This window comes from Pagrus pagrus (genome assembly GCF_965226575.1).
Source record: "Pagrus pagrus genome assembly, chromosome: 12".
NCBI lineage: Eukaryota > Metazoa > Chordata > Actinopteri > Spariformes > Sparidae > Pagrus > Pagrus pagrus.
In genome coordinates, this window is record NC_140196.1 from 30,084,616 (window position 1) to 30,110,768 (window position 26,153).

At 41.5% G+C, this 26,153-nt stretch overlaps 1 protein-coding gene across 5 annotated transcripts; it reads right to left on the reverse strand.

Annotated features, from left to right (window-relative positions):
* LOC311266482 (casein kinase I-like) lies at positions 1-26,089 on the reverse strand. 5 transcript variants are annotated; one of them, XM_084368857.1, is made up of 13 exons: positions 25,912-26,089; positions 25,286-25,463; positions 14,903-16,034; positions 14,098-14,167; positions 11,114-11,262; positions 10,788-11,022; positions 8,256-8,341; positions 8,030-8,114; positions 7,725-7,873; positions 6,740-6,820; positions 2,837-2,938; positions 1,519-1,625; positions 1-1,126 (listed from the first exon to the last, which is right to left on the reverse strand). In XM_084368857.1, the coding sequence occupies exons 3-13, from the start codon at positions 15,173-15,175 to the stop codon at positions 1,072-1,074; spliced, it is 1,392 nt and encodes a 463-aa protein (XP_084224983.1). In that variant the 5' UTR covers positions 15,176-16,034; positions 25,286-25,463; positions 25,912-26,089; the 3' UTR covers positions 1-1,071. The 5 variants fall into 5 exon arrangements, with proteins under 5 accessions (XP_084224983.1, XP_084224984.1, XP_084224982.1 ...); XM_084368858.1 differs by lacking the exon at positions 25,286-25,463 and having other exon boundaries at positions 25,916-26,089; XM_084368856.1 differs by lacking the exon at positions 25,286-25,463.
* Between the last annotated feature and the right edge of the window lie 64 nt (positions 26,090-26,153).

The following is a 26,153-nucleotide window of genomic DNA, read 5'->3' on the forward strand; positions in this document are numbered from 1 at the left end:
TTTTATTTTGTTTGGTTGTTTTTAATGGAGTTATCCGCCTTTCCATCCTCCAACCCAGAGAGAAAGAGAAAAAAAACAAAACAACAAATTTTAAAATACAAGTTATTAAAAAAAAAAAAAAAAACATTTTGAGGAACACACTCAAAGCTACAAAACACAAAATCTTTTGAACAATTCAAGACAGAAAAAAAAAACACGGGTTCCAAATTGTCAACAGTCTGTTTAGGTACAAATTAAAACAGGAAAAAGCATAGTTTTCACATAAACATCTTTTTAACTTTTGATTCTGGTGGTTGTGAGGTTTTTCTCTGAGGGTGAATGATTCTGAGAAGTATACAGAGTCTGAGCCATTGCAGGAAATAGACTAAGCCGCTCACAGTATACTTCCATCAACCATAGGGAATAAAAACTTTATAGACTATGTGCAAGAGCTGCATCTTTGTGTCCATGAAGTCTCTTCATGATGAGCTCGAGAAAGTGTGCAGTGTGTTTGTATGCGCGCGTGTGTGTGTGTGTGTGTGCGCTGACAGTCTCATTGCCTCTCATCCTTTCGTTATCCTCTCTTGTGTATCTCCTCAGAAATAGCTGTCTCTCTCCTCTGAACCCGTCAGTAAGGAAGAAAAAAGAGAACAAAAAGAAAGAAGTAGCCAGTCTGAATCCAGTCTGTCAGCCAATCAGATGCCTTTGACAGTCTCACTGGTCACTTGTCTCCTCACAGCAGTTTGTGTTGATCCAGTTTCAGTTCAGTTTGTAAATACATGAAGACTCCCCCACTGGTACAGCTGGTCCACATTTAAAGCATCGAGGTGGAACAGCAAACATGTTACTCTGTCTGTCTGTGTGCTCAGTCCAGAGAGGTCGAAACCAGTAGATCAACTTAGCAAACATATTCTGCTGCATGGTGGTCCGGCCAGTCCAGCCGACCCGAGACAGACTACAGGACCTCCAACAGCAGAGGAGGAGGGTCAGAGGGGGACTGAGGGGGGAGAATTATATGCAGAGGGTGAGAGAGAGAAAATGACAAAGAGAAGTTGAAAAAGGGACCGGGGGTTTCTCTCTCATCTCTCGTTTTCATTTGTGTCTCTGGAGAGCTTTCCTCTTCCTCCTCTTGAAGAAACAGCAGCACCTGCAACACACAAACCTTTATTAAGACACAGAAAACACAGCTTACCTCTTCAAATAGTCCTTAATGCAAACGTATTTTAAGTGACAATGAACTTCAACATGTGAGCCCTCCTCGGTAGTACTGTTCACACCTAATGGTACCTTGTCTCCATAAAATAAGTGACCAAATATGACCAGCATGGCTTCAAAGCAGGAAGCTGTTCAAAGACCTGAGAGCAGCTGGAGAAACTGTTTTTAGTCTGAGCACTTTACTCAACCAGGATACCTGGACTAAAGCAATAACACTGATGAATAATCAGCACAACATTTGTCTCTATAAAAAATATAAACTCTCAAAAGAAACATTACACACATAACACTACTCTAACGTGTGTGTGTGTGTGTGGTCCTTACTTGGTATCATCAGCCACTTCCACCTCTGCATTAGCGGTGATTGGTGCGTTGGAGTGTCCTGCGGTGGGGTCGTCTGTATTCAGCTCCCCGTTGGTTGAACTCATCACCTGGAGGTAAAAAATGGAAGACAGAGGGATGAGTACAGATGTGCTGACACTGACATCCTATCCTTTTGGGATAAAATGATAAAGACTTGTATTATGTCCACATTAAGGCAGATAAATCTGAAAACACTGGTGCTTTCAGGTAAGTTTTAAAGTTATTTTTCTACATAGAAGACACACCTAATCAAAGAAAAGACACACAAATCATTTTCTTTTTCCTTTCAGATGACAGCTGTCCACCTGTGTCCTGCTCTCCATCTACACAAAGTAAAAGACAGCTTTCAAATGTAGCCAGCTTAATGTGGACGTGCTCGAGCTGCGACTTCCAGGGAAGCTTCACACCTCCAGAGATACAGACACCATCAACAGTCATTGTGCTGCCATGCAAAGGAGCTGCACCTCTGCTTTAAGGCTGACAGTGTTTGTTGATTTAACCTTCAGAATCTCTCCTGCAGTTTTCATTGATTTATTCTTTTAAATAAACTTTGCCAAAATCTCTCAGGTTCACACACTTCATGCTGATACTGAAGAGGCCCAAGATGCAGTACAATAAATGGCCACTGTGCTCTCCATTAGAAACGCCTTCAACACACATATAAACTTAGTGTCTCACTAAGAAGATGCAGCTTTGTTGCATTAAGAGTCCAAACAACACTCAACTTTTGGGGCCATTGTTTGCAAACAACTAGATTCACATTTACAGACCTGTGTCTGGGTCTTGTATTATGAGAATGAATGGCCGAATGCAAGTTGAACTTTTCTTAACTGAACCCAACTTCACACACAGTAATTTAAAAACAAGAAAAAAAAACACACCAACTCATATGATCTCAGCCAAAACTACCAACTGAACCTCTACCAATTTTCTATTGTTTTCTAGCTGTTGCTGTAAACACAGGTGAGACCCATCTTCTTCTACCTTGTCACAAGTCAGCTCACAAAAATCAGCCTACATCATGTGGTTTCTATAGTCAACAGAGAAGCAAGTCTGTCCCCTTGCAGGTAGACTCTATTCTTAGAGAAAGGTGCAAACCTGGATAAGTAAAGATTTTGGTTATGAATTTCTATTACAAATGTCACTTGTGAGGGAATTATTGAGGTTGTGAGGAAACAGACTTAAGGTCAGCCCTGCTGCAGAGACAGAGTAGGTCATGCAGGCAGACAGATAGACAGGTAGGCAGACAGACAGCAGAGCCAACCCTTCCTCTCAGTACCTGGACAGACCCGCCCAGCCTATCAGCAGTGAGATGGGAGCCCAGCAGCTCTCGATTGGTCACTGGAGTGGGCTGGGACTCACTGCCTTTCCCCTCTGGAGACTAGAGGAGACAGGAAGCCGATCGCAGGAGGGAGGAGGAGGGAGAAGAGGTGTTGGTGGTGGTGGAGAAGGGGGAACAAAAGAAGAGAACAGGTGAGATGGAGTGGAAGTGGAGGGTTGCCATGGAGAAGGGAAGGAGTGAGGTGGAAAAGAGTGAAAGAAGAAGGAAAAGTAGTGAGGCGAGGGAGGGGTGGGAAGATGAGCAGATGGAGAAGAGGAGCAGTACGGTGAGGACGGAACGAGGAAAGAGTGAAAAAGAAAAGAGAAAAGAAATAGTGAGTACAGACTCAGTATTTAGTGGAGGAGCAACAGGAGGGTGAGCACTATGTGCAGTACTGTGAGGATGCACCTATGTGGAAGCCTCATGCAAGAGGAGGAGGTCGTCTATTTTCTGTGTTACCTCAACTTCACCTGCCTTACACCTGCTGTTAATACGGCTGCAGTGCAACCTAACTACTGGTGCCTGTAAACCTGGACTGAGGTTCACTTGTGCTTGTGAAAGTAAAAGAAGGGGTTAGCGGTAACCAAAGACATTACAGAGAGGAGACAAACCACTTGAAGCATTTTGAATAGAAAAGTCTGTAATGCCAAAATGGCGAACATATGACACATATCTCGCCCCTTCCCCCCAAAAGCCAATCATCTGCTTTACCACATCCGAACCAGGAAACATATCAGCCAATCATGTCATTGCACTGGTGTGGGTGCAGATGGAAGGAGGATATCACGCTGACTCCCAGGATGACCAAAAAATGTGAGGTCATTCAAACATTAAGATATTCGACTCGCATTTGTTCAAAGGCTGTGCTGCGATGAGCTGACAGCATCACAGCGTTCCACGGCCCACTGGATTAAGCATTAAAGAAGCTGGTGTCGAGCTACATGGACACGTGCAGGAGAAGTTTAACCTGTGAAAAAAGCATTTTAAAGTCCCCACACTTTTTATTTTGGGAAGATTTGAATTATGATTCTATTCATACAGTATTTATGTCCCTGTGACCTTTGAAAGTCAGGTTTTGGCGTTCTGTCCATTCATTTCTATAGCAGCGTGGGACCTCATTTATGAATCTCTGAGGAGAAATCAAAGTACATGCTTGTGTATGAATATAAGAGGAATTGAACGCAAGGAAAAAAATATTCTGATTTATAAAACCTTGCACATGCCTGCCAATGTAATATATCCTTTGAAAAATCCCAAATCAACTTGGAAATGTGCGCACATGGATACACCCCATATTCCACCCTCCACACGCCCATATTCAACCATAAATGGTCAATGCAAAGCTTCTCATCAGTGTTAATGCATAGAAAAGAGCCTACTGATAAATTATTCTCGACAGTGAATGATGGCCTCGATCAACCGAGAGGAAGACAAGGAAAATTAATTTGTATGACAAAGAAATCGGTTTGTGGGGGAAGTTTATATGAAGCCCTTCTAGGGTCACATAGTAGAAAAAAAAACACTGGATGTGGAAATCCGTGGGAACGGTTTTGTAAACTGTGCGAACGGATTCACAATCCCTGCGCATGGATTTTGCCCTGTTCTTATTGATAAGCTGGAGGCACCATGGATACAAGCAACCCAGCACAGCTACTGACAGTCCTATCTTTCTACATGGAGTTTGCCTTTGATAGTGATCAATAATCAATAAAGATGACAACTCCATTTGACTGTATGAGCAAAATGCTCTATTTAACTGGAGGAGGAGAAGGAGCTGCGGCACGTCTCTGTGTGTGATGTGGTGCGTAGATCTCAGTCCTCTGATCGGACTGGACAGGCCTTAAGAACTATCATTCTGATTAATAGGGGATGGGGTGTGGGTGGGTGAAATAATTCATCTTTGATGAGGAACATATTAAAACGTGACCTTCAGAGATCCTCCAGCATCAGGGCCCATCTTTTTGCCGGCTGAAGTGGCGCACAGCGCAGCGCAAGTGTCATTGCTAGTTTTAGACTGACGGTCTTAAAATGATGTGATCAGGAGCTTTGCTGGAGCATCTCAGAGCAGGAGAAAGTGATTGCAGTAATAAGATGGGCCCTTGATTTAAAGTCAATGGCGCAGTGTTTTACCTGCTATATAGAGGGCTCAGTATTCATATAGTAGGATGCACCTTCACAGGCAGGTTCACAACGCATGTACACTGTGCTTTAATGATTACAGAGGCTGCTTTCAGTCATTTAAAAAGTTTCCTTGCACGTAGTCATGTGACTGTAGCAAACATCATGGCTCATTTGATAAAATCTGTAGTAACAAACAGGACAGTAAAGAGGATACTCTGCAGAGGAAAAAGCAGGGATGGAGCTGAGGAGTCGGGAGATTTCAATAATCAATGAAGTTAAACTCGTCGTCATCGTCTCTCTTAAAAGGGGAGATGCACTTAATGATTCTGCTGCTGGAGTCCACTGCAGGTTATGTTATTAATATGTTCCTCATCAAAGATGAATTATTTCACTGAACCCACACCCCAACCCCTATTAATCAGAATCATAGTTCTTATGACCTGTCCTGTCCTGTTCACATTGATACATGAACACTATTTATTGATTTTTTTGAGTTTTTATGGTGAAAAACTCACTGTGTTATGATTAGGACTCAAGGATTGTGTAACAGCTGTCATTGGCTTTATTTCCAGATGTTCTTCATTTATAAATCATACTTGGTGATACAGTATGTGCACAGTATTACTGAAAACTCTTAACACTTAGATTTCTACAACTCATGAACATAATCATGATAATCTTATGATTAGTGCATCTCCACAGATTACATGAAAGATTGCAGTGTTTTGCCACTGGATAGATGGCCCTTGCATTAAATGTGTCTATGCAGATGAAAGACAAATATTTTTGACTTTGGTGCAACATGAAAACAGAGAAAAAGGGCAGTGGTATTCTCTTTTGCTCAAAAGGTAGAGTTGGGCAGCGCTTGGTTTTTGGCTTCTGTTCTGTTTGGAGTCTGTTATGAAACAGTTACCAACTGGCTGCTTAATAAAGCAGCCAGTTGGTAACAAACAATATGGTATTACAACTGAACAGTCCACTAAAAGATGTTTCTGAAAACATTTTAGGAGAGAAACAGGCAGAGTAGGTAACAGAATCCTGGATCTGGTTTAGACAGTTAAATCAGAGTTCGGTGAGATGCCCCTTAATCAATACAAAAGAGAGAGAGAGAAAGAGAGTGGAGGCTTTCTCTCTCGATCCAATCAACACTTTGTGTCCTTGGATGCACGCTTACAAAATGCAGAACAACAATCTGTAGACGTCACGTTTCACGCCATCTGTCTGACTTTTGCAGGCAGAAAAGTGGGGGGCTCTGGGTGCAGCCAGAATGGAGAGAATTTTAACAGATCTGTGGCTATTTTTTGGTCGGTGTACAGTAAATCTCTGTGCCCAGAGGTGTGTACTACAGCTGCCATCCTCCCTGAAGAAGCAAACGAGAACGTTTCACAGCCAACACTGTTGGGCCAACAGGGGGTGAGAGCAATGGTATTGTTGTATTGAGGTCATCAACAAATGTTACACCTAACAATGAGAATCTACTGTAGTCTGTTAACATCCTTAGTTGGAACACTGCAGCACTGCCTTCATATCCACTGCTGTCTGAAGTGCTGACTGAAAAAGAAATCAAGCGAGTTGACCCTGCAACATGGAAGCAAACGGGAGAGTGACGAGAGGGAGCAGCACAGTGGTCACTTGACCAGCTCAGTATTGAAACTGTTTCAAATACTGAGACGCCACCAAAAATTACATGAACGGCAACACTAAGCCATGTTGTGTAGTTGTCAGAATGAGTGCGTGTACCTGATTTTTGGTCTGTGGTGCTTTCTCTCGGTTGCTCGTCTGTAGCGGAGTCTCACTGGCCACTGGACCAATAGGAGTGGGCTGAAAACAGGAAGTGAGGTCAATATGGGACTAGAGTAATAAAACATACAGTGATTACATGACATGTAGGCTTTGTGTAAGGTAGAAGGAGTAGATAGAGTTTTAAGAATTTAACAATAGAACTGTTAATGGAGAAACAACATCAGAAACACATTATTAGTCAAAGTAATAAAAAGTATCTATACTTCTTAAAACATGTCTGGAGGGGATCTTTAAATTGTCTGTGATATTCTGGAGTCATAAGTCAGGCAGGTAGACAGAGTCCCAGAGCTCACCACCAATGAATCTTTCCAACTTAGATTTTTGTAATCTTAGAGGTGTCTAGTAAACAACTTTTTATGTTCCCAATTCATATTATTGTACAAAGGGTCTGTTTTGTGACCATCTTACAGACATCTTGGATTTTTAACACAAATTGGAAAGCGACAACTTTTGAACTAGACATCACTCAGAGATAAATTAATTAAATACAATTGACAGTGATAAAGGTAAAATGACAAAATATTTTTATTTAAATATATTTAGTTAAAGAAGTCAAAGCAAAATGTCTAGCTACAGAAGTCGGCAGCAATGTTGTTCTTTTTTCATCATACATGTGTTTGGTGGCCATCTTAAGATTTCCAATTAAAATAACTTGTAGTACTCTAGATCGATCTCTGTCTAGAGACTTATTTTTATTCAGCCTTGTCTTGGTCTCAGACGAAGAAGATTTAGGATTTTATTTCAAGACCACAGCTGTGGAGACAACTTCATCACTTCCTGTTTACACAGCGGATGAGTCATGTGATTATGTGTCACTGTTGAGCTGACCTCTCAGCAGTGACCCTGTCTTTGACCCTGCAGCGAGTTCAGCTCAGACAGTTTAATGTGTGTGTGCCAAACAAAACACCCACTCCACACTAACCAGTGGCTTTCCAGTCCAGTCATACTGGTAATCAAAGATGTATCCGTTTCGGTCAAAGAGGTCCGTGAAGAGTTTCCTCAGATAGTCGTAGTCTGGCTTCTCGAAGAAGTCAAGCCGACGCACGTACCGCAGGTAGGTTGCCATCTCTTCTGTTGCATAATCACAGGCACCCAATTCATGCACACACATACACAGAGACACACACAGTTTGATCAACATATGCTAGCCTCAGCACACACACACACACACACAACAGCTGCACAGCAGCACCACTTCTCTGTAGAGATGTGTGTGTGAATACAAACCTGGGAAGCTTTCACAGAGGACCTCGATTGGTGTGTCTCTCTTTGTGTCTCCTATCTTCTGATAACGTTCTTTCAGAGTGTCAGCCTAATGGAGACAGAGACAGCAGGAATTGATTCATAACAGCCAGCTGAAGACAGAGGTCCATGCTTAAAAGGAAGGAAAACAAATAAACAAACATGACTGGAGCGATAAACACACTGGCTGGTTGGTCGGCTTTCTCCTCACCTTGAGTCCCTGCCAGGGTAGGCTGCCTCGCAGGAAGTACATGAACATGTGGCCGAGAGCTTCCAGGTCATCCCGCCTGCTTTGCTCTGAAATAACACAGAACAAAAACTGTAGGCTTACACTGTTGGACCACGTCACTGGTGTTAAAACACCTCTAATGCTTCAACATCCAGTCAGGTTCTAACAACACAAACTATTTTCAACTTGTGATTTTCCAATAGTGTTATTATATTTAAAACTTTTTAAAAATTATAGTGCAGACAACCTCAAGGTTACTACTGTTCCCAGGTTTTAAACTCCCTCAATGTGTTCAGAACAGATTTTATGTGCGTCAGTCACGACAGATGCAAGCTGTCACAAGCATGCGTTTGCAGCAATGAAAGCTGGCATGAAGAAGGTGACAGTACAGACACTCCCTGACATAATTTGGGGATTAAAAAAAATAAATAAATAACCAACAATTTTGATGTTTCATTAATCTTTTCAGTTACTTATTCAGCAAACATGTAGACAATTTTCTCACTGACAGACTGACAGTACTGAATGCCTGCCCAAAACACAAATTATTGTAAATAATGCAGGCCATTTCTCATGACTATCAGATCTTTTAGGCTCAACATTAAACAAAAAATTATTGAAATATTATTGAAATATTACTGTTACTCAGCAATAACCGTAAAATAGCTGCAGCCCTCATTATTTCTGTCTTTTTTGTTTGTGTCATTCCTGTGAGCGAACACGATGAAATGGGTTTTTTTTTTTAATGAGAGAGTTGTTGTGGTCACTCTGGCGGGCTTGAGAAGTCAATCACAATCAACGTTAGCTCAATGGACAAGCTATCATTACAGGAGCTTAAGGAAACAGACATTTCAAACTGCCAATTCAAACAGGACTAGCTGTCTTGAGTGTCAGTATTAAAATTAGTTGCCGCTGTGACAAAATGTTCCCATTGGCTAATAAACTGGTTATTTTTCTTGGTTCTGCGGCATTCGGTGCAGGACCACAAGGCTCTATAACAGCTTTTTCTCCCATGTCATCAGACTGCTGAACTCTAAGTGAAAATTGTCCGCCATTCTTAATTCAACTATGTCACTTTCAATAATTTGCACTTTTTAGTATGTTTCTGTTTTTGATATTTATTTTCTTATTTTGGTATTTTTTGATATACTTTCATTTTAATTCTATGCTGAGCCTCTGAAACGAAATTTCGTTCTGTGTTCATTTGTTCCTCACAGAATGACAATAAAATCTGTCTAAGTCTCATAAGACTGGTGTTACCCAGGACACCAGGCTTTTTACAAGAAAAAATGCTTACTATCTGCAGAGTACCTTCTTAATTTCCTGCTAATGCAAACTGAACATTTCCTACTGCTGCAGCTTCACATTAAAAGCATTTTACTAATTTAAGATTACACTGAATTTTTATTATTAAAGTAGGGTAGTCACAGGAAATGCAACGTGTTCAGTGTTTATAGCACTTACTGTCAAAAATGCATCCACAGAACAAAACAGTCATTTTGGGCATTTGTCATGTCAGGAAAATTTTTATATAGTCTGTGGGAGCACAGCATGAGCTGAAGGCAACAGGCTGCACATTTCCAACCTCACAGCGAGGTAACCAACTACTTTTCTACTCATCAACATTACCAGGTTCCCTGTTAGCATTGGGTTTAAATTTGAAATAGGTGCTTTTGTGCTTCGCTTTGACAACAAATCCTCGACACTGTCTTCTGATCAACTCTCCTAAGTCTCAACACACAATAAGTGAAATGTTACTCCTGCTACTGCTGCCACTCTGCTGCTGCTACACAGGGCAGACAGCTGCAGTTTGTAACTGTAGCATTCATCCACCGACTTAGTATTGATAACATAAAAAAGCAAAACAACAGCAGGGCGTAGGCAAGTAATGAAATTTGTGTACACTCAAACACAGCATAACACTGGTGACACAGACATATGCGACAAGCGTAAATTGAATGAAGTAGAAACCATGCGAAGCTGCCTCAAAACAGCATTGTGCCTGTCGGCTTTAGGAGAGCATCTAAAGTTTTTCAGTAATTTATAATCCCCAGGGAAACAGCCTTAGTGAGGACGGCACCAGAACTATCTAGATCCTTAAAAATATTGGATAGCAATTCATAGGTCTGGGTTACAACCCTCCAACAGTACTTATCTTATAGGTGATACTTCTATTTTCCTCTCCGTCTTCACATTATCGTTTCTCTTTACATGAAACTCTCTCCACACATGTTCTGTTGTTAAACATTCATCCATTAGTCCATTATTACTACAATCATTTTAACCAAACTCATCAGAATCTTTTTACTCTCCTCAGAACTGTCTGACTTAAAGGGGACTTGTCTAAAGGGAAGATTATCATAAAGAACATTCACTTATGTATATTCAAAGAGCAAAGCAAAAAATTAAACCAATAAACCTGTCATCTGTGTGTGCTCACATACACAAAGATGTTACGAGGCTGTATGGTTGATACGGTTAGAGGGGTACATGCATGCATATGTAGCAGCTCACCTTTCCCCAGGTGTGTGTTAATGCTCATATATCTAGCAGTTCCAGTCAGACTCTTGTGTTCTCTGTATGGGATGTGTTTCTTGGTCTCTGGGTCTATGTATTCTTTCGCCAGGCCAAAGTCTATGATGTGGATGGTGTGTTGCCTTTTGGAGCCGGGTCGGCCCACCAGGAAGTTCTCTGGCTTCACGTCTCGATATATCAGGCTTCTGGTGTGGACGAACTCCATACGGGTTATCTAAGGAGCAAAAAAGGCAAAGCTAAAAAATACAGCAATAAACTGCTCGCGTTTAAAGTGCAAATAAATGTTTTCTATGCTTTTGTCTTACCAGTTGTATGGCTATCATGAGTACAGTCTTTAGAGAGAAGGTCCGGTCACAGAGGTCAAACAGATCTTCTAAGCTGGGGCCCAGCAGCTCCAGAACCATAGCATTGTATTTACCACATGGTCCAAAGTAAAACACCTGGGGTACACCCTCTAGATGAACACATGAGGAAAATGCACATTAATAGAGAAAACACCATCCATTGATCAAACATCAGCAGCTACAGGCCACCACGCTGCCTTTTATCCTGGGGTGACAGAATACAATACAGCCAAGTCCCAAGGCCAGACCGACAAGTTCTACATTTTGTGTTTTGAGTCCAAAAGAAGTCATTATGCTGGCTACAACCAATTTAATTTGCTTTATACATTTCTTAAATGATGAACATTTATGTAGCAAATTTACAGAGATAATGCTGTTTAAAATTTGCATTTATTACTTTCAAATAGGGCTTGGCAATATGGGAAAAAATCCCGATACGATATATTTTTTCGTATCAGTCGATATCGATATACATCATGATATAAATCAAATTACTATTTTTGTCAAGCTTAAATGTTCCGTTACGCATAAGTGAGTTGTGAAGACATCAGAAGGTTATTTTTGATTAGATATTATTTATTTTCTGTCAGAAGTTGAACATGACAGATGTACTGAAGAACATTTATTTATCTGAAACAGTTGTAAAAACAGGTACATATATTTTAAACTACACACAAAGGCAAAAGCTTTCAAGTTTTAAAAGGGAACACAAACAGAACAGACCATTAAATTTGTTAATAGTTATAAAAAATAGAATAAACAATAAAATAGAACAATAAAAAGACAAAAAAAACAACAATTGTTTAAATCCTCGGTGCAAATTCAAGCAGCTTTCAAAGACAACATAAACAAAATAGACATATTGACTCAAAAAGCAAGAAGACATTTGCTTTTCAAATTTCAATCTTGGTCGATGAAGTGGGCAGTGAGGCTCAGGTAAGGTTCAGACGTGCGACTTGACAACATGTCTGATGTGGTAGCGAAGTATGACACACTTTGCAGGCTCCTTCTCAACCGTCTCTCTGCACTCCGTATAAAGCTTTGGAAGTGCTGTCTGAAAGAAGTGTTTTCGCCCAGGGAGTTGCTAACGAGGGTCGATTACTTTAATCAGCTGCTTGAATCCCTCCTATTCGACCGTGCTTACTGGTAGCATGTCTTTTGCAGTACAGTAAGCTATTGCATTTGTGATGTCTCGGTCGGGAGGACTGAATCACCGCGACAAACACTTGGTGAGTTTAAGTTTTTTGCCGGGGACAGACGCTGTTTTTCGGGCAGAAATGTGACGAAGAGTCGGTCGGACATACACTTCGCGGTATTTTTTTCCTCGTATAAGTTGCCAAATTCACGACCAGTTACTACATTACTGTTGTTTGGTCCTGTAACGTTGCTTTGTGGGACATTTCTCTATTTTGTTGAGTGATGGACCTGTTTAGTTATCAGACGGTGAACACCATCAGACCGACACACTCCCCCTCTGCGCCGCCGGCTTATCCGTTCACACTGGTTCGGTTCGCCAATACTGCGCGTCAGACATCGATCTCAGACACACTGTATGTACTATATGTATAATGCAACTCCTTATCTGTCAAATTCGGACAGGCACAAGAAAATAACAGCTGCCATTGGATACTTTTTAGCTAAAGATATGCACCCTATCGTCTGTCTTATTTGATTTTCTAAGCATATTTATCTTATTCATTAAATGTTTTATAGAAATGTAATAGAATATTTGTACATTATCTTCGATTTGAACATTTTCTATTTGAACATTTCATGCATTTTTTTGAGAGAAATGCTGAATAAATGCATCATGTTTCCAAACACAAAAATAATCGTTTAAATAATTGTGATTTCAATATTGACCAAAATAATCGTGATTATGATTTTTTCCATAATCGAGCAGCCCTAGTGTATATTCTTCTTTATGCATGTTGGTTATTAAAATGTGACTTGATTCTCAGAGTAGAACACCTGAAAAAACTAAGGGTGTCATTAATTCACAATCTCGAACTTCGTATTAAAAAATGGAATCGCCGATGCTGCCACGCCCCCATGTCACGTCTGGTCGGCTTGCCAAGGGGGAAAAAACACACGTGTTGAAGTGCTGCAAGTCAACCTCCTCTAACTTAGCTACTAGCTAAGCCAGCAGCTATTAGCTACAGCCAGTCAAACGATAGCATGGTGTTACACCATTCCTGTTCGGCTCCCGGACCGTGGTCGGGAAGCACAGGGGAGATGATTTCCTCCAGAGCCGAAGTATATGTTTATCTTCAGGGTGAACCCCCTTTCATGTGTTAAGCTGGTCGGGAAATAATACCAGGGAGCTTTGCTGTATCTTGAGGAGCCGTCGCCTTTATTCACAGCCAAACTGCAGCCTATATTGTACACTTTATTGCTGTCGCTACTACTGCTGCTCCTTTCGCTTCTCCTTCCTCTCCCATTCATTCACTGTCCGCACGTACGCATGCTCCCTCACTCTCGCTCGCCCACTCACACCTTACGCACCTTGTGTCCAACTGTTCGGAAATAGTTTGTTAAGACACTTAAATGTTCAGAGAAGACTATGGACATGGCTGTTTTATTTTTGGTTTGTTTTGTTATGAACTTGAATGTCATCTTCTGTGAAGAAGACTGCAGTTACAAAAGAGAAACTAGATGGCAGGTTATTTTGTTTAAGTTTCCAATTGACTGAAGATATAAGTTATTGTTACATTATGTTGTTAATAAATGTTTTACATTTGTAGTGTGGTACATTGCGAACAAAAAGTCAGATATTATATTGCATAAAAGCCTAGTCTAAAAATAGCATAGCAACCTGTGCTTTAAAAAAATAAATGTAAAAATCGAGAATCGAATCGAACCGTGACCTTAGAATCGAAAACTGAATAGAATCGAGGATTTGGAGAATCGTGACACCCCTAGAAAAAACAGACAGTGGTTCTCACCTGAACTTCCCAGTTGTTTGTAGAAGCGATATTCCAGGTGGAGCTGTGGCGCCCGTGACTTGATAGGCTCCTACAGAGGATTATGTTTGAATTAGAATCATTCTTTGTGATACAGCAGAGGTAGAAAAAGAATCATAAAATAAAAGTTATACTGCACATTTTCTGACAATACTGCCATATTCAGGAGAGTCAAAATCTAAGCATGTTATAAGAAGAAATGGGCAGGCAATTAATATTATTTTGCTATCATGATATGAGACTACATATGGTCTGAGCTTTTGGATATGGTTACATGGTGATATGACATGTTGTTGTTTCCTGGTTTTAAAGGCTCATTACAGTAAAGTGATGTGTTTATATTTAGTGCAAGTTATAGTGACCCCTACAATGTTGTCAAAATACTGATATCAAGGTATTTGTTTAAAAATGTTATATTATTAGATTTTGACACCCAGTAAAGTATCTAACATATACATATATATACATATACATATATATATACATATACATATATATATATACATATACATATATATATATACATATACATATACATATATGTACATATATATGTATGTGTGTGTGTGTATATATATATATATATAGTGTATTGCAATATGGCCTGAATATATCATAATATTATTTTAAGGCCATATCGCCATAAGTCCAATGTGAAACTGTTTTCTGTCCCTTTCAAGTGCATTCTGAGTCTGAAATTATGGATTAATAATTGTTCTTCTCACTCTCAAACTATGTGTGCTGCCCTACAATACTATAAACTATAGGAAAAAAATATTATTTTTACCAGTTTGATAGCCACATATTCATTGGTGTACAGGTTCTTGCCAAGTCGCAGCTCTCCAAAGTTCCCACAGCCGATCTTCTTTCCGACCCGGAAGTTTGGGCCGACCATTAGAACCCCAGAGTTGGAGCCAGCACCCCGGCCACTGTGTCCTGATCGACTCCCTGTCTTCCCAGACATCCTCTTCCCCTCCTCTGTCTCTCCCTTTCCTCCACCACCACCACCACCACCACCGCCGCCTCCTCCCCCCCCTACTCCTCGCTTGTCAAAGTCCATCAGTTTGTGGTAGCCTGGCCTCTCCACGGTTACGCCTATTCCATGCAACCAAAGAAACTACCAAAACAACTGCCTAGCGGCTTGACTGTCAGATGTTAGGGTGGTCTACGCTGCGCCAAAATAAGCGCTAAACTGGGGCTGGGATTTGACTTCTAAACAGGGCAGGACTGAGCTGGGACAAGTGTGAAAAGAATTCAAAGGAAAGGTCTGACCACACCAGAATTTAGTTATGCTGACCTTAAGAGGGCTTAGTAAGATTAACTAAGAATGTGATTAGGGCTGATGAGAGGGAAAGATGGAGCTTAAACTGATGACTGTGACTGATGGATAGATGACTAAATGACAGCGGAATGAGAAGATGACAGGGTAAGGGGGAATCACTACCAACTAGTATATACCCCCTTGTAGGGGCCAGAAATGGTGATGGAGGGGTGGATAATGGCCTGATCTGTCACCATACGTGGCTAGCCATATGCTAACATGCTATATGACACTGAGAAGCTACGCTAGCTTCAGGCTCAGACATACCAGTCCACCATGACAAGAGCCTGCTGTCAGCACAACACCCATACGACCCCAGTGCAGACTTTGACAGTAAGAATGAGTTGAGTTTCTCAAAAAGTGAAGGAGATCAGTGGTTCCTCTTCTTTACAACTGACATTTGGGTCTGACAGTTTACTTAAGGCATCTGATTCATTGCCATGTGTCAGTTGGTTGGCTAGTTTTTAGAGGTGCTCCTCAAATGCTGGACCTCTGTACTTGCCCACTGTCACACAGCGTCTCAGTTCTACAGAACACCAGATGAATCTTCGCCCCCTGGCTGTGAGAAATGCCGTGTGCAAAGGTTTCAATGCACCACCTGAATGACACAGAAAAACATAACATGAGACTCCTGACTAACAGACCATAATGATAATAGAAAACAACTGAACTGACTTCAGCTGAACGTGTCTTTTCATGTAGTTACTACAGATGAAGACTCTCATAGCTAGACCTATCTCCACAGCACTGTGTCAGTGCTAGCTGCTATCGCTGGCTGGATACTAAGCTTAAGACCTATGGTAAATATGCAGTAAACTCACGATCATTTACAATGATCAACAATGATTACAATCAATTACGTAAATACCTCGATGTATGTTAACGTGCGTCGGCGCGGAGGATGCTAGCAGTACTACCGCCATGCTAGAGCGCTCGAAGCGGAAGCATCTCAGGGCGGCTGGATTTACAATGGATGCCACGGTGCGGTCAAACGCCGCAGGTTGGTGCGGCGGTGTGGGAGTGTCACTCTATGGTCTGTGTGTGTGACGTGTTGGGAACCTAACAGCTAATCAGTTTGCTGAAAGACAAAGCTGCTATGTTGTTACTCTACTAGCATGCTGGTCCTACTAGTGATTGTTTGTCCTCATGGACAGATTAAAACCAACAGTATACAACGAGGATAAGGCAGATCATTGCTGTGTTTTAAACTGGAGGACAACACTGAACCGAAGTGAAAGTGAAACTTAATGTTACACAGAGAAATGTCTGTTGTGTTCCCTCTGTAGTATTTATCCATGCTAAATAACAAGTCCTGCAACTGACACGTTCTACTCTGTTTATGATCAGCAGTCATGCCTCTGCCACAGTGGGTTAAGCATGCTGGTTACTAGTTACTACTACTACTAGTTACTTTTTGTCCCCACCCAAATGTAATATATAGGATTAAACAAATTACCAGTGAAGACTGGGCTATTTTTTATTTGGGTGTAACGCCCTGCAGTGCATACTTTGTCATATTTGTTTGTTGATGAATAAAATACTGAAATATAAGTTTTAAATTGTTGTTTGGGGTAAATTAATTGTTATATTAATCAAGTAATAAAAAAATAATAGTTAGATTAGTCAAAAAAATCGATTTATCGAAAAAATAATCGCTAGAAAAAGGGATCACACTGCTTTTCTTGCCAAGAACTGCCCTACTCTTCCTGTGATTCACAATCTGGGTGGCTTACCCTGATGCTCTTGCCCTTAACCCTAATCAACCTCACTCCTCACGCCTAAACCCAGCCAACCCAACAAATGAAGGCCCTCCAATAAGAGGCAGAGTGGGGCGGGTCTTGGCAAGACAGGCACTGGATTCCATAATAACACTGAACACGCCATATTTTAGGCAGGTGGAGAGCCAGTTAGCCATTAGCATCCGATAGGCAGCAGAATCCTCGCAATGTTGTGATTAGAGATGGGCATGATTAATTGACGATCGATTAATTGATCATTAAGAATTTCGTCGATGACGTTAATTTTTATCGCTAAAACTAATGCAGGTTCTGTTGCGTAGTGCGAGTCTTGAGGAATGCAATGAATTTCGCTATGTGGCAGCAATTAAACATTTTACCACACAGGGGCAATATTTGAAAAAAACGCCACAGGCCTACTCAGTTACCTGCGAGTTTCCATGTATTTCAAAAGTAATCATGAAGAGGTCACGGTGAAGAGTGGCGTGGGACCATTTTGATTTAAAAAATGACTTAGTTCACTGCCAACACTGCGAAGCTGTGTATAAGTACAACTCGTCCACGACTCCAATGATGTACCACTTGAACAACACGCATCCGACCCTGGTTAGTGGCGGTGCATCCTGCTCTCAGTCCCAACCTAGCATCAACTCGGTGTTAGCACAGACACGGAGGAGCTGTGATGCACAATGAGCAGAGAAAATTACCCAAGGGATCTGCAAGTTCATTGAGATGGATATGCTGCCCTTAAGTATTGTTGAGGGCGAAGGTTTTCGAAAACTGATAAACTTATTGGAACCAGCATATCACATTCTGTCACGACGTACCATCACCAGACTGATAGAAACTCACTACGAAGAACAGAAGCAAAAGCTGTTAAAAGAATCGAGCACAGCTGAAAGAGATGCTCTAACCACAGACTGCTGGACCACTTTAACAGCTGAGAGCTACATCACCATCACCTGCCACTACATTAGTGATGATTGGCAAATGAACTCAGCAGTCCTGCTCACAGAAAGCCTGCCAGGCCGGCATACGGCTGATCACCTCACTGAGAAAATGAATGAAGCTGTAGAGCAATGGGGACTTGAAGACCGAGTTATTGCATGCGTTCATGACAACGCGGCCAATATTGTTGCTGCCAACAGTCCCACCAGAGTGAACTGGATTTCCGTTGCCTGCTTTGCACACACACTCCAGTTGGCCATAAATGACGGATTTGCACTGTATCTATATCAGGTAATATCAGCGGCTAGTAAACTTGTTAACTTGTTATCCACTTCAATCACAGCACCGCAGCAACCAATGCACTGCAAAAAAAACAGGAGCAAATGGGCCTCACAACTCACCGGCTTATCCAGTCGTGTAAAACACTGTGGAACTCCGTGTGCGAGATGTCTGATTGGCTGGTGGAGCAGCGGTGGGCTGTTGCTGCTGTGCTGTCGGACCGAACCGTGACTAAGCTTCAAGATGCCAGGATCCTGGAGTTGAAGGATGGGTACTGCAGGGTTTCCCCCAGTGTATTATAAGCCTGGCGGGCCGCCAGGTCTTACTTGCCCCCCCCCCGCCAGGCTAAGCATCGTTTATTTATTTTCTTGAAATCAGTTTTGCGCTCCATCAACACGTGATCAGGTGTCTTTTCATCACCTGACAACGTCACAACTTCGTCGCGCATAACAGGACATGTCACGGACATCATGCTCATCAGACCGCTGCTTCACCAGCTGACCAACCTCGTAGCCGTTAACGTGAGCCGAGCCGCGGCTCTAGAGGCTCAGCCAGCTGCTGCAGCGGCTAGTAGCTGTTAGCTGTTAGCACGTCGTCCCCTGCAGCGTCAGAGCTCTGGACTTCTGTGAGCCTAGCTGCTTTCACCAGATGTGAAAATGACCCAGCGTTTCCTTTTTGCAGCTTGTACGGTTCGCGTTTACACGCGTTTGTTTTCTCTGGTCCAAACAGAAGATTACAGAGTATCTTTGGTAGATCCGTGATTGTCACGTTTCCATGACGACTGACCGGAAACAGACGCGTGGTCATGTTCACGTGACTCCAGATTGCAAAAATCTCTGAGGAAAAAAATAAAAATCTCTGGAGACCAGGCAGTTGTTTTTTAGTTTTTAGTGCAGACAGTTGATATTATTTATCTAAATTATATTTTTATTATTTATTTATTTTTGAGGTTGGTTGAACAGCATTTCAAGAGTGCAATCTGTAAGACTTGGTGTTACATAAATGTCTTATAATAACACATGATAATGATAATATTTTCAAATTTCCAGTCAACTTTTAACATTGATCTTAAGCCTTATGGAATCACTCCTTCTAAGTTCTACTACTCCATTAATGAATCTGTTACCTATAGGGCCCTGCCATCAGTCAATGGTCAGGGTCAGGCCCCTGACACAAAAAAACATGAAGACGGGCCCAGACTCATCGAATTCAAAGCAAAAGTGCGGTCCTCCCTCATCAAGCTAATGAATGTAAGCTAAACTTTTTTTATCTTAGTTTAAATGATTTCCATAATAAATAGCCAATTGGAGTAGGCCTAATAACATGCATACTTGCCTCTTATCTGCGTTGTGTTGCCTATTTAGATATAGCATTTTTTTTCTTATTGATTCCTCCATCATATATTTACAGGTTCAGTCTGATGAATTTGTGTCATCCGCCCCCATGATCTCATCAATGCTGGACCCTCATCACAAGCACCTGGGCTTTCTAACCTCAACACAGAAAATGGCTGCTAATGCGAAACTGGTTGAACTGGGAGAGGCAGTGGAGACCGGCAGGGCGGCTATCCCACAGGCTGGGGGAGACGAGGAGCCTGCGTTGTCTGACACGGACGAGGGGAGCGCAAACACTGGAGTCGCAGCCTCTCGGACCCAGGTCTCTGCTATGACACAACTCCTTGGGTAGCACTATACCACTCAATGCGAGTCTGGCATCCAAGCAGAACTTTAGAACTTTCTGAGGGAGGCTCCCCTACCCCTGGATTGCACCCCTACAGACTGGTGGAAAGTGAATGGAATAAGGTTCCCCAGGCTTGCCAAGTTAGCACGGAGGTACCTGTGCATCACGGCAACGTCGGTCCCCTCAGAGCGGGTGTTTTCGGCAGCTGGACTGACGGTCACCAGGCTGCGGTCACGTCTGACCCCAGAGCATGTTAAGATGCTCATCTTTCTCAACAAAAATCAGTAGACTGGTGCTGAAGTTGTATGTGAGTTACTGGTTATTTTTTATGAAGCTTTGTTAATAAGCTTAATTCATTGTAAGGTAGGCTAATCTCTCTCTCACCCTCTTTCTCGGTGCCTTTTTTGATAGTTTTGAGTTACATTTGGCAAAACCTGTCCCACCTAAGTATTATATATTTTTGGTTAAGTTACTGTTAACATGATTTTTTAAATATTATTATTATTATTATTATTTTGGAAAAGAACGAGGGTCAGTTGTGTTTATGAGCACCGGCTTCTAGCTGCAGGCTCAGCTGCTTTAGAGCACAGCAGCGCATATCTTCAAGTGTAACCATTGAACGGATCCGCAAGAGTTCATTAAAGATCTCAATGAGGAAAACGCGCTGTGTTTTTGTATTTTCATTGCATTTTGAATATAGCCTATAAATAATGAATTTTAAGATAATAATATGAATGATTAATCGAAAATCAATCGTTAATTCTCCCGACAATCGATTAAGACAATTTAATCAAATGCCCATCCCTAGTTGTGATGTCTGGCAGCGCTGTCTGCCAATCTATGGCGAGCCCATGGGTGAGAAAAACCACTCTGAGGGCTGTTCAGCTAAGCAAATCAGTGCACGAGAAGAGAAACGGAAAAAAGACAGGGAAAGCCCTTTGAGCCTGTTGCTGTAGTTACCACGATTTCACCCATTTAGCATGGTTTCTGTTATTCTTCACCTCCGACCAGTCTCTTGACCAGTGCCATTTGCAACTTTTTAATAATTTACTTGATTAGAAGTAGCTGTTTTAGCAATAGTGGTGTCAAAAACTGCTGCTTTATCACAACGGTTTGTATATCCACAGTTATGAGTCCGGTGTCCCTTTATGAATGATGAATTCAGACTACTGCTACCTGGTAGCATGGAGTGTTATTTCCTCTCTTGCGGGTGCTGAACATACGGCGGACAGGCGTTATGAGACGACGTGAGGCAACACAATAATCCACCTTCGTTGCCACCAGTGCTTTGATGTCAGTTTGGCACGTTTAGTATGCATTATAATAATATTATAAATAGTGATTTATACAGCACCTTTTAAATTTTAAGAACTAATTTAAAAGATGCTAGTGTTTCTACAAGCCTCAGATACTAGCCTCACAGTTGATTTATCTGACTTTTTCTCTAACTGCTTCTCTGAGGTTATGTACAGATCAGATGATCTGTAGCAATCACAAAAATCTGAAAATAAAACTGCAGAAATGTGACTGAAAGAAAAAAACACCTTCATCAGAGAGCAGGCCAACAGGTTGTTGGAAACCAGGTCCCATTTTAGAAAATCTAACAAAATATGTTTTGCATCCAGTAATTGATAACAGTAGTAACTGACAGCATTTGACCTATCAAATAGAAAACCAGGCCAGAGCTTCCTCCAGGACGACAGGACATGTTCTCTAGCGTTTCTGATTTCCTTTTCTAATAATAACACTCATCCTAGCTACTCAAGTTCCTTCTCTCTCTCCTTAACATCCAATCTATCTTCACCTCCCTTTCCTCCCACCTTTCATGCCATTCCAAGCTTGTAAATGGCAATGCATGAGCTTTTGATGAGGATCTAACTCTGCAGAGGAAGATGCACCATGCATCAGTTAAACACAACTGCCCCCTCCTAAAAAGTCATCAAACTTTGTTGTCGACCTCGAGGTAACCTCCCATTGGTTTCTACAAACATAGCTCATTTGTGTAAACTCGTCAAATTCTGAGTCAGCTATATAATTTCAGTTATATGCTTGCTTCTAATCTGCGTTGCAGAACCAAAAGAGGTATGAAGGTACACTTCATAACGTTGAGATCTTTGCTTGTTTGCAATCTGTTTCTGTAAAACTAAAAAATGTCTCAGCAAACTTTTTATAATCATATGGATGCTGTTATAATGTGTTGTAATTGAGATCCTGACCCACCATGCATCATGGAAAGTGATAAAGAGAAACTTTTTGCTTTAAATGACATCACAGTCAGTAAAATAGTGGACCCTGTCTGACTCTCACTCCCAGAGAGGGATGCTGTTTTCCAGGGAGAGGTTCCCTGAAGACTCAGCAGGAGGGCTGACCGTTGCAGTGACTTTTCCTTATTAAATTTGGTGATTTTATTTTCTATACAAGTTGCCAGAGACAGCAACTACAACAACACAATAGCGGGGGGTGACAAAGACGTTTGAGTTACAGATTTTTGCCGTTACCACATTACTGTTGTTTGGTCTTGTAACTTTGCCTTGTGGGTTGAAGTGTGGGACATTTCTTTTATTTTGAGTTATATCCAGTGAACGATCTGTTTAGTTGTCAGACTGAAAGCCATCGGACCGTCACACCCCTGTCCTGCGCTGCTAGCATGTTGATTAACCTCTGCTGCGGCTCTGTTTGTACCTCTGCTGGCAGATCGGAGGCAGAACAAAACTGTCCCCCCATTCTGCCTCTGTGACTTTCATACAGACAGCAAGGCACAATATATGCGCAATACTCCCACCTTGAAAAGGCAGTGTGAAAGAGGCTATAGTCAACACACGGGTCGATATACAATCTAGTCAGATACTGACGTTCTGATTTCATCCACTGTCACTAGAGACACCCCACACAGGACATGCAGAGCCAATAACAGTTGCTGAATGCATGTAAAAAAACAAAAGGCTGATGCTGATACCAATCTATGAACACAGTAGGATTCAAAAGGACTTCGGAGCTATGAGCAGCAACAAGTTTAACTACAGTGCAGCTGCGTCAACTCTTTGCCTGAGAACTTGACTTGTTGTTTGTGTGAGCACTGCGCTCAGCTGAGTTTATCAAATGAAGGAATTAGGTTGTGCCAAACTTAACAAACAGGGTTGCAAAAGACTTTCTAAAATCAGATTCCATAATAAAATTAAACAGCATTTGGCCCTGACTGAAGTTACATCTATGCTTTTAATTACATCCACTGTAGCAAGTCAAACACTTTGTTTTCCCTCCCACAGAGGCCTCTGTCATATTGAGCAACTCACAGCAAAAATCAATGCTGCTGTATAGGCCATATGTGAAAAATGGTTGGGCCTGTGCAAAGCGAGAGGCAACATCACTCCTACACACTATCTTTCAGCTAAAACAAGAGTCTGCAACTATTGCATGAATATGAAAGACTGAGGCCTTCGCTCAAACATATATTTGAGCAAGCTGTCTTCAGTAAAAAAGATACTTACCCACCAAAACTTTCATTAAGCAATTTTAATATACTTTCACCTATACCTGTTATTTATGTCTTTGAACAGACTCGAGGTTGACAAATTATTACAAGTTTGACTCTCTCTACTATAACCTCCTTTACAATCATGCAGTGAAAACAGCTCTGAAATACTTGGTGGAGCTTAAACAATCTCAGATATATATCGGCACACATTGATACACAGTTTTTGTAATGAGCCCTCAAATGTGGTTATCAGGCATTTGTAATAAAGATATGTACTTAAGGGAGGCATGATATTTTACAGTTTAACCATTAACTTCACTGTCTATGACATCAGAACCATGAAACAGTAAATTCCACAGGGAATTTACTAATTATAAACTACCCCCGAGCGTCTTTCTCTCCATTACAGTCACTAAAAAAACCTTTTCATATCTGATATGAATATATCTGTGATTGGGCTGAAAATCAGCCAACCAATATATATCAATTGGGCTCTAATGTCAACTTTTCCTCATGGATCAAACTTAGGGCCTTTAAGACTTTTCAGGGTATCTGTGTATACAACATGGAAACAATGTATGTGTTGAAAACAGTATTTGTTAGGCACTGAAATCAAGACACCAATCTTTGTAATTAATACTTATCATAATCTGCAAAGCTTGATGTCATGGCCCCCTCTTTTCTGAATACATGGACCTGAGCAGTCAAAGATTAGAAGCTGACCACATCCACAGAGCTCCATGCAGCCTCACATCCAACATTATACACCACACAGCATGGCACCGGCTACACACCTGACCTCCATTACTACACACCTGGGACGACAGATTCAACCATTTCTCCACAAGACAAATAATCGGACCCAGTTTGCATCTTAGATGCCAGTTGAGATGTCACTTATTCAAAATTATAAACAAACTCTCGCACCATGAAAATGGTGTCTGTGTTGTTTTTATGGCTAACAAAGTGAGTTTCATACAAAAGTAATCTACTGACTTTACAATGCACCAAACAATGAACACTCACTTTTTTATCTATGAAAAGTTCATGAAATCAAAATGTTGAAACTCAGTGAATCAGTGTACTAACAGAAAACTCCCTCTGTACAATTTATAAGAGATTAACTCAAAACCGGAGGCTCCATATCTGTTGCACCAGCTGTAAAATGAATTGCCCCTGGGGGTAATAAAGTTTACCTTGACGATGAGGTCAACTGTTTGACAGCTTTTCAATTAATATTAATTTATGACCTTTCACTCTATCTTTCCTCTGACTGTAGTTAAGGTGATGTTATACTCCATCTAAATACCAAATTGCTACCTTTAGTGCGGTCACTACATTGCTGGTTCAGCGTGTCCAACACTAAGTGGTGGTGTTAGGTATGGTATACAACATTTTAAATGTACATCCCTATTGAGGTTTTTCCATTCGTGCATCAATGGGACCTTACAGTGTATCTGCTAATGAGTGTGTGCAGTGCTGAAAAAAGTCTTTGTCCAAACAATCATTCTATTCATTATAAGCTCCTCTCAGCAGCTCTTGATGAGATCTTTAGGGGAAATAGAGTGTATGGCTGGACTAACATGGCCTTGTCTCACCACCCACACTCCACTGATTAACTTAGCTGCACCACCTCTTACTCATCCCTAAATATGATTTTGAGTCCTGGTGAATACTTCAGAGGCAACCTGTAACAAAACAGGCGTGTTCAAGATCGCCATGAACTGTCACCTTTTCACATTTTGGACCAGGAAGGTGTTCAGGTGACCAGCTTTCAGACCAGAGGAGCTCGAGTTTGTTACTGGGGCTAACGTTAGCTGATACGACTGCAGCAGATTCCCTCATCTCACTGTTCAATCTGATCACTACGCGCCTTCAGTCGCTGTCCGACGTTAGCTGGTCGCCTGTTCTGGAAAAGAAAACAATGTGGTGTTTTTACAAGTCAAACTATCAGTCGAGCTGGGTAACGCAGGAAGTTAAGTTTAGGCCAGAGTAGTTTGTGTGTGTTTGGCCTCAGTGAAGCTTGACAACGTTAGTTTCATTGAAACAAAAGTGAAAAGGCCAAGTAGAGAGAATGCATGAGCAAAGGACGTGAAGTAATGTTTGAGATTACACCAGCAATGTTAACGTACAGCAGTGAATCAGGTAGATACTGAACCACATCAACAACTAGCTACCCAGCTAGCGTTTACTAGCCAAGACGTAGCCTGATAGCAGCTAACGCTGGCTAACATGCTAACTAGCCAGCTAACGCTGAATTTCTGCCCATACATACATACATACATACAGTCATTCATGAACATAGTTAGCGTGTTTAACAAACACATTTGTGCAATTGTCAGAAAAAGTTGACGTACCCACACAGGTTTTCTTTCGTCGCTATTTGTGTAGCATGTCATAAATTGTTCTCATTTTCTTCGTCTCGTTTTCCTGCTCATCTCTTTTTTCTGTGGATGTTTGCTAACCAGCTGAAGCCTCGCCACAGACCAGAACGCACTTTACGTAGCTGAAGCTGAGCGCGGCGCGCTGGACGCACGAGCCGAGCGTAACCTGCTTTGAAAAATACCCGAGGAAATCTGTGCGCGTGTGTGTGTGTGAG

Excerpts from the sequence above, each read along its gene's own strand:
- LOC311266482 (XM_084368858.1), bottom strand. The coding sequence starts at position 15,175 with ATGGACTTTGACAAGCGAGGAGTAGGGGGGGGAGGAGGCGGCGGTGGT. Across the intron at positions 7,874-8,029 it reads CCTCTGTGAAAGCTTCCCAG|AAGAGATGGCAACCTACCTG; the intron begins GTTTGTATTCAC and ends ATTATGCAACAG. Across the intron at positions 6,821-7,724 it reads ACTGGACTGGAAAGCCACTG|CCCACTCCTATTGGTCCAGT; the intron begins GTTAGTGTGGAG and ends TCCTGTTTTCAG.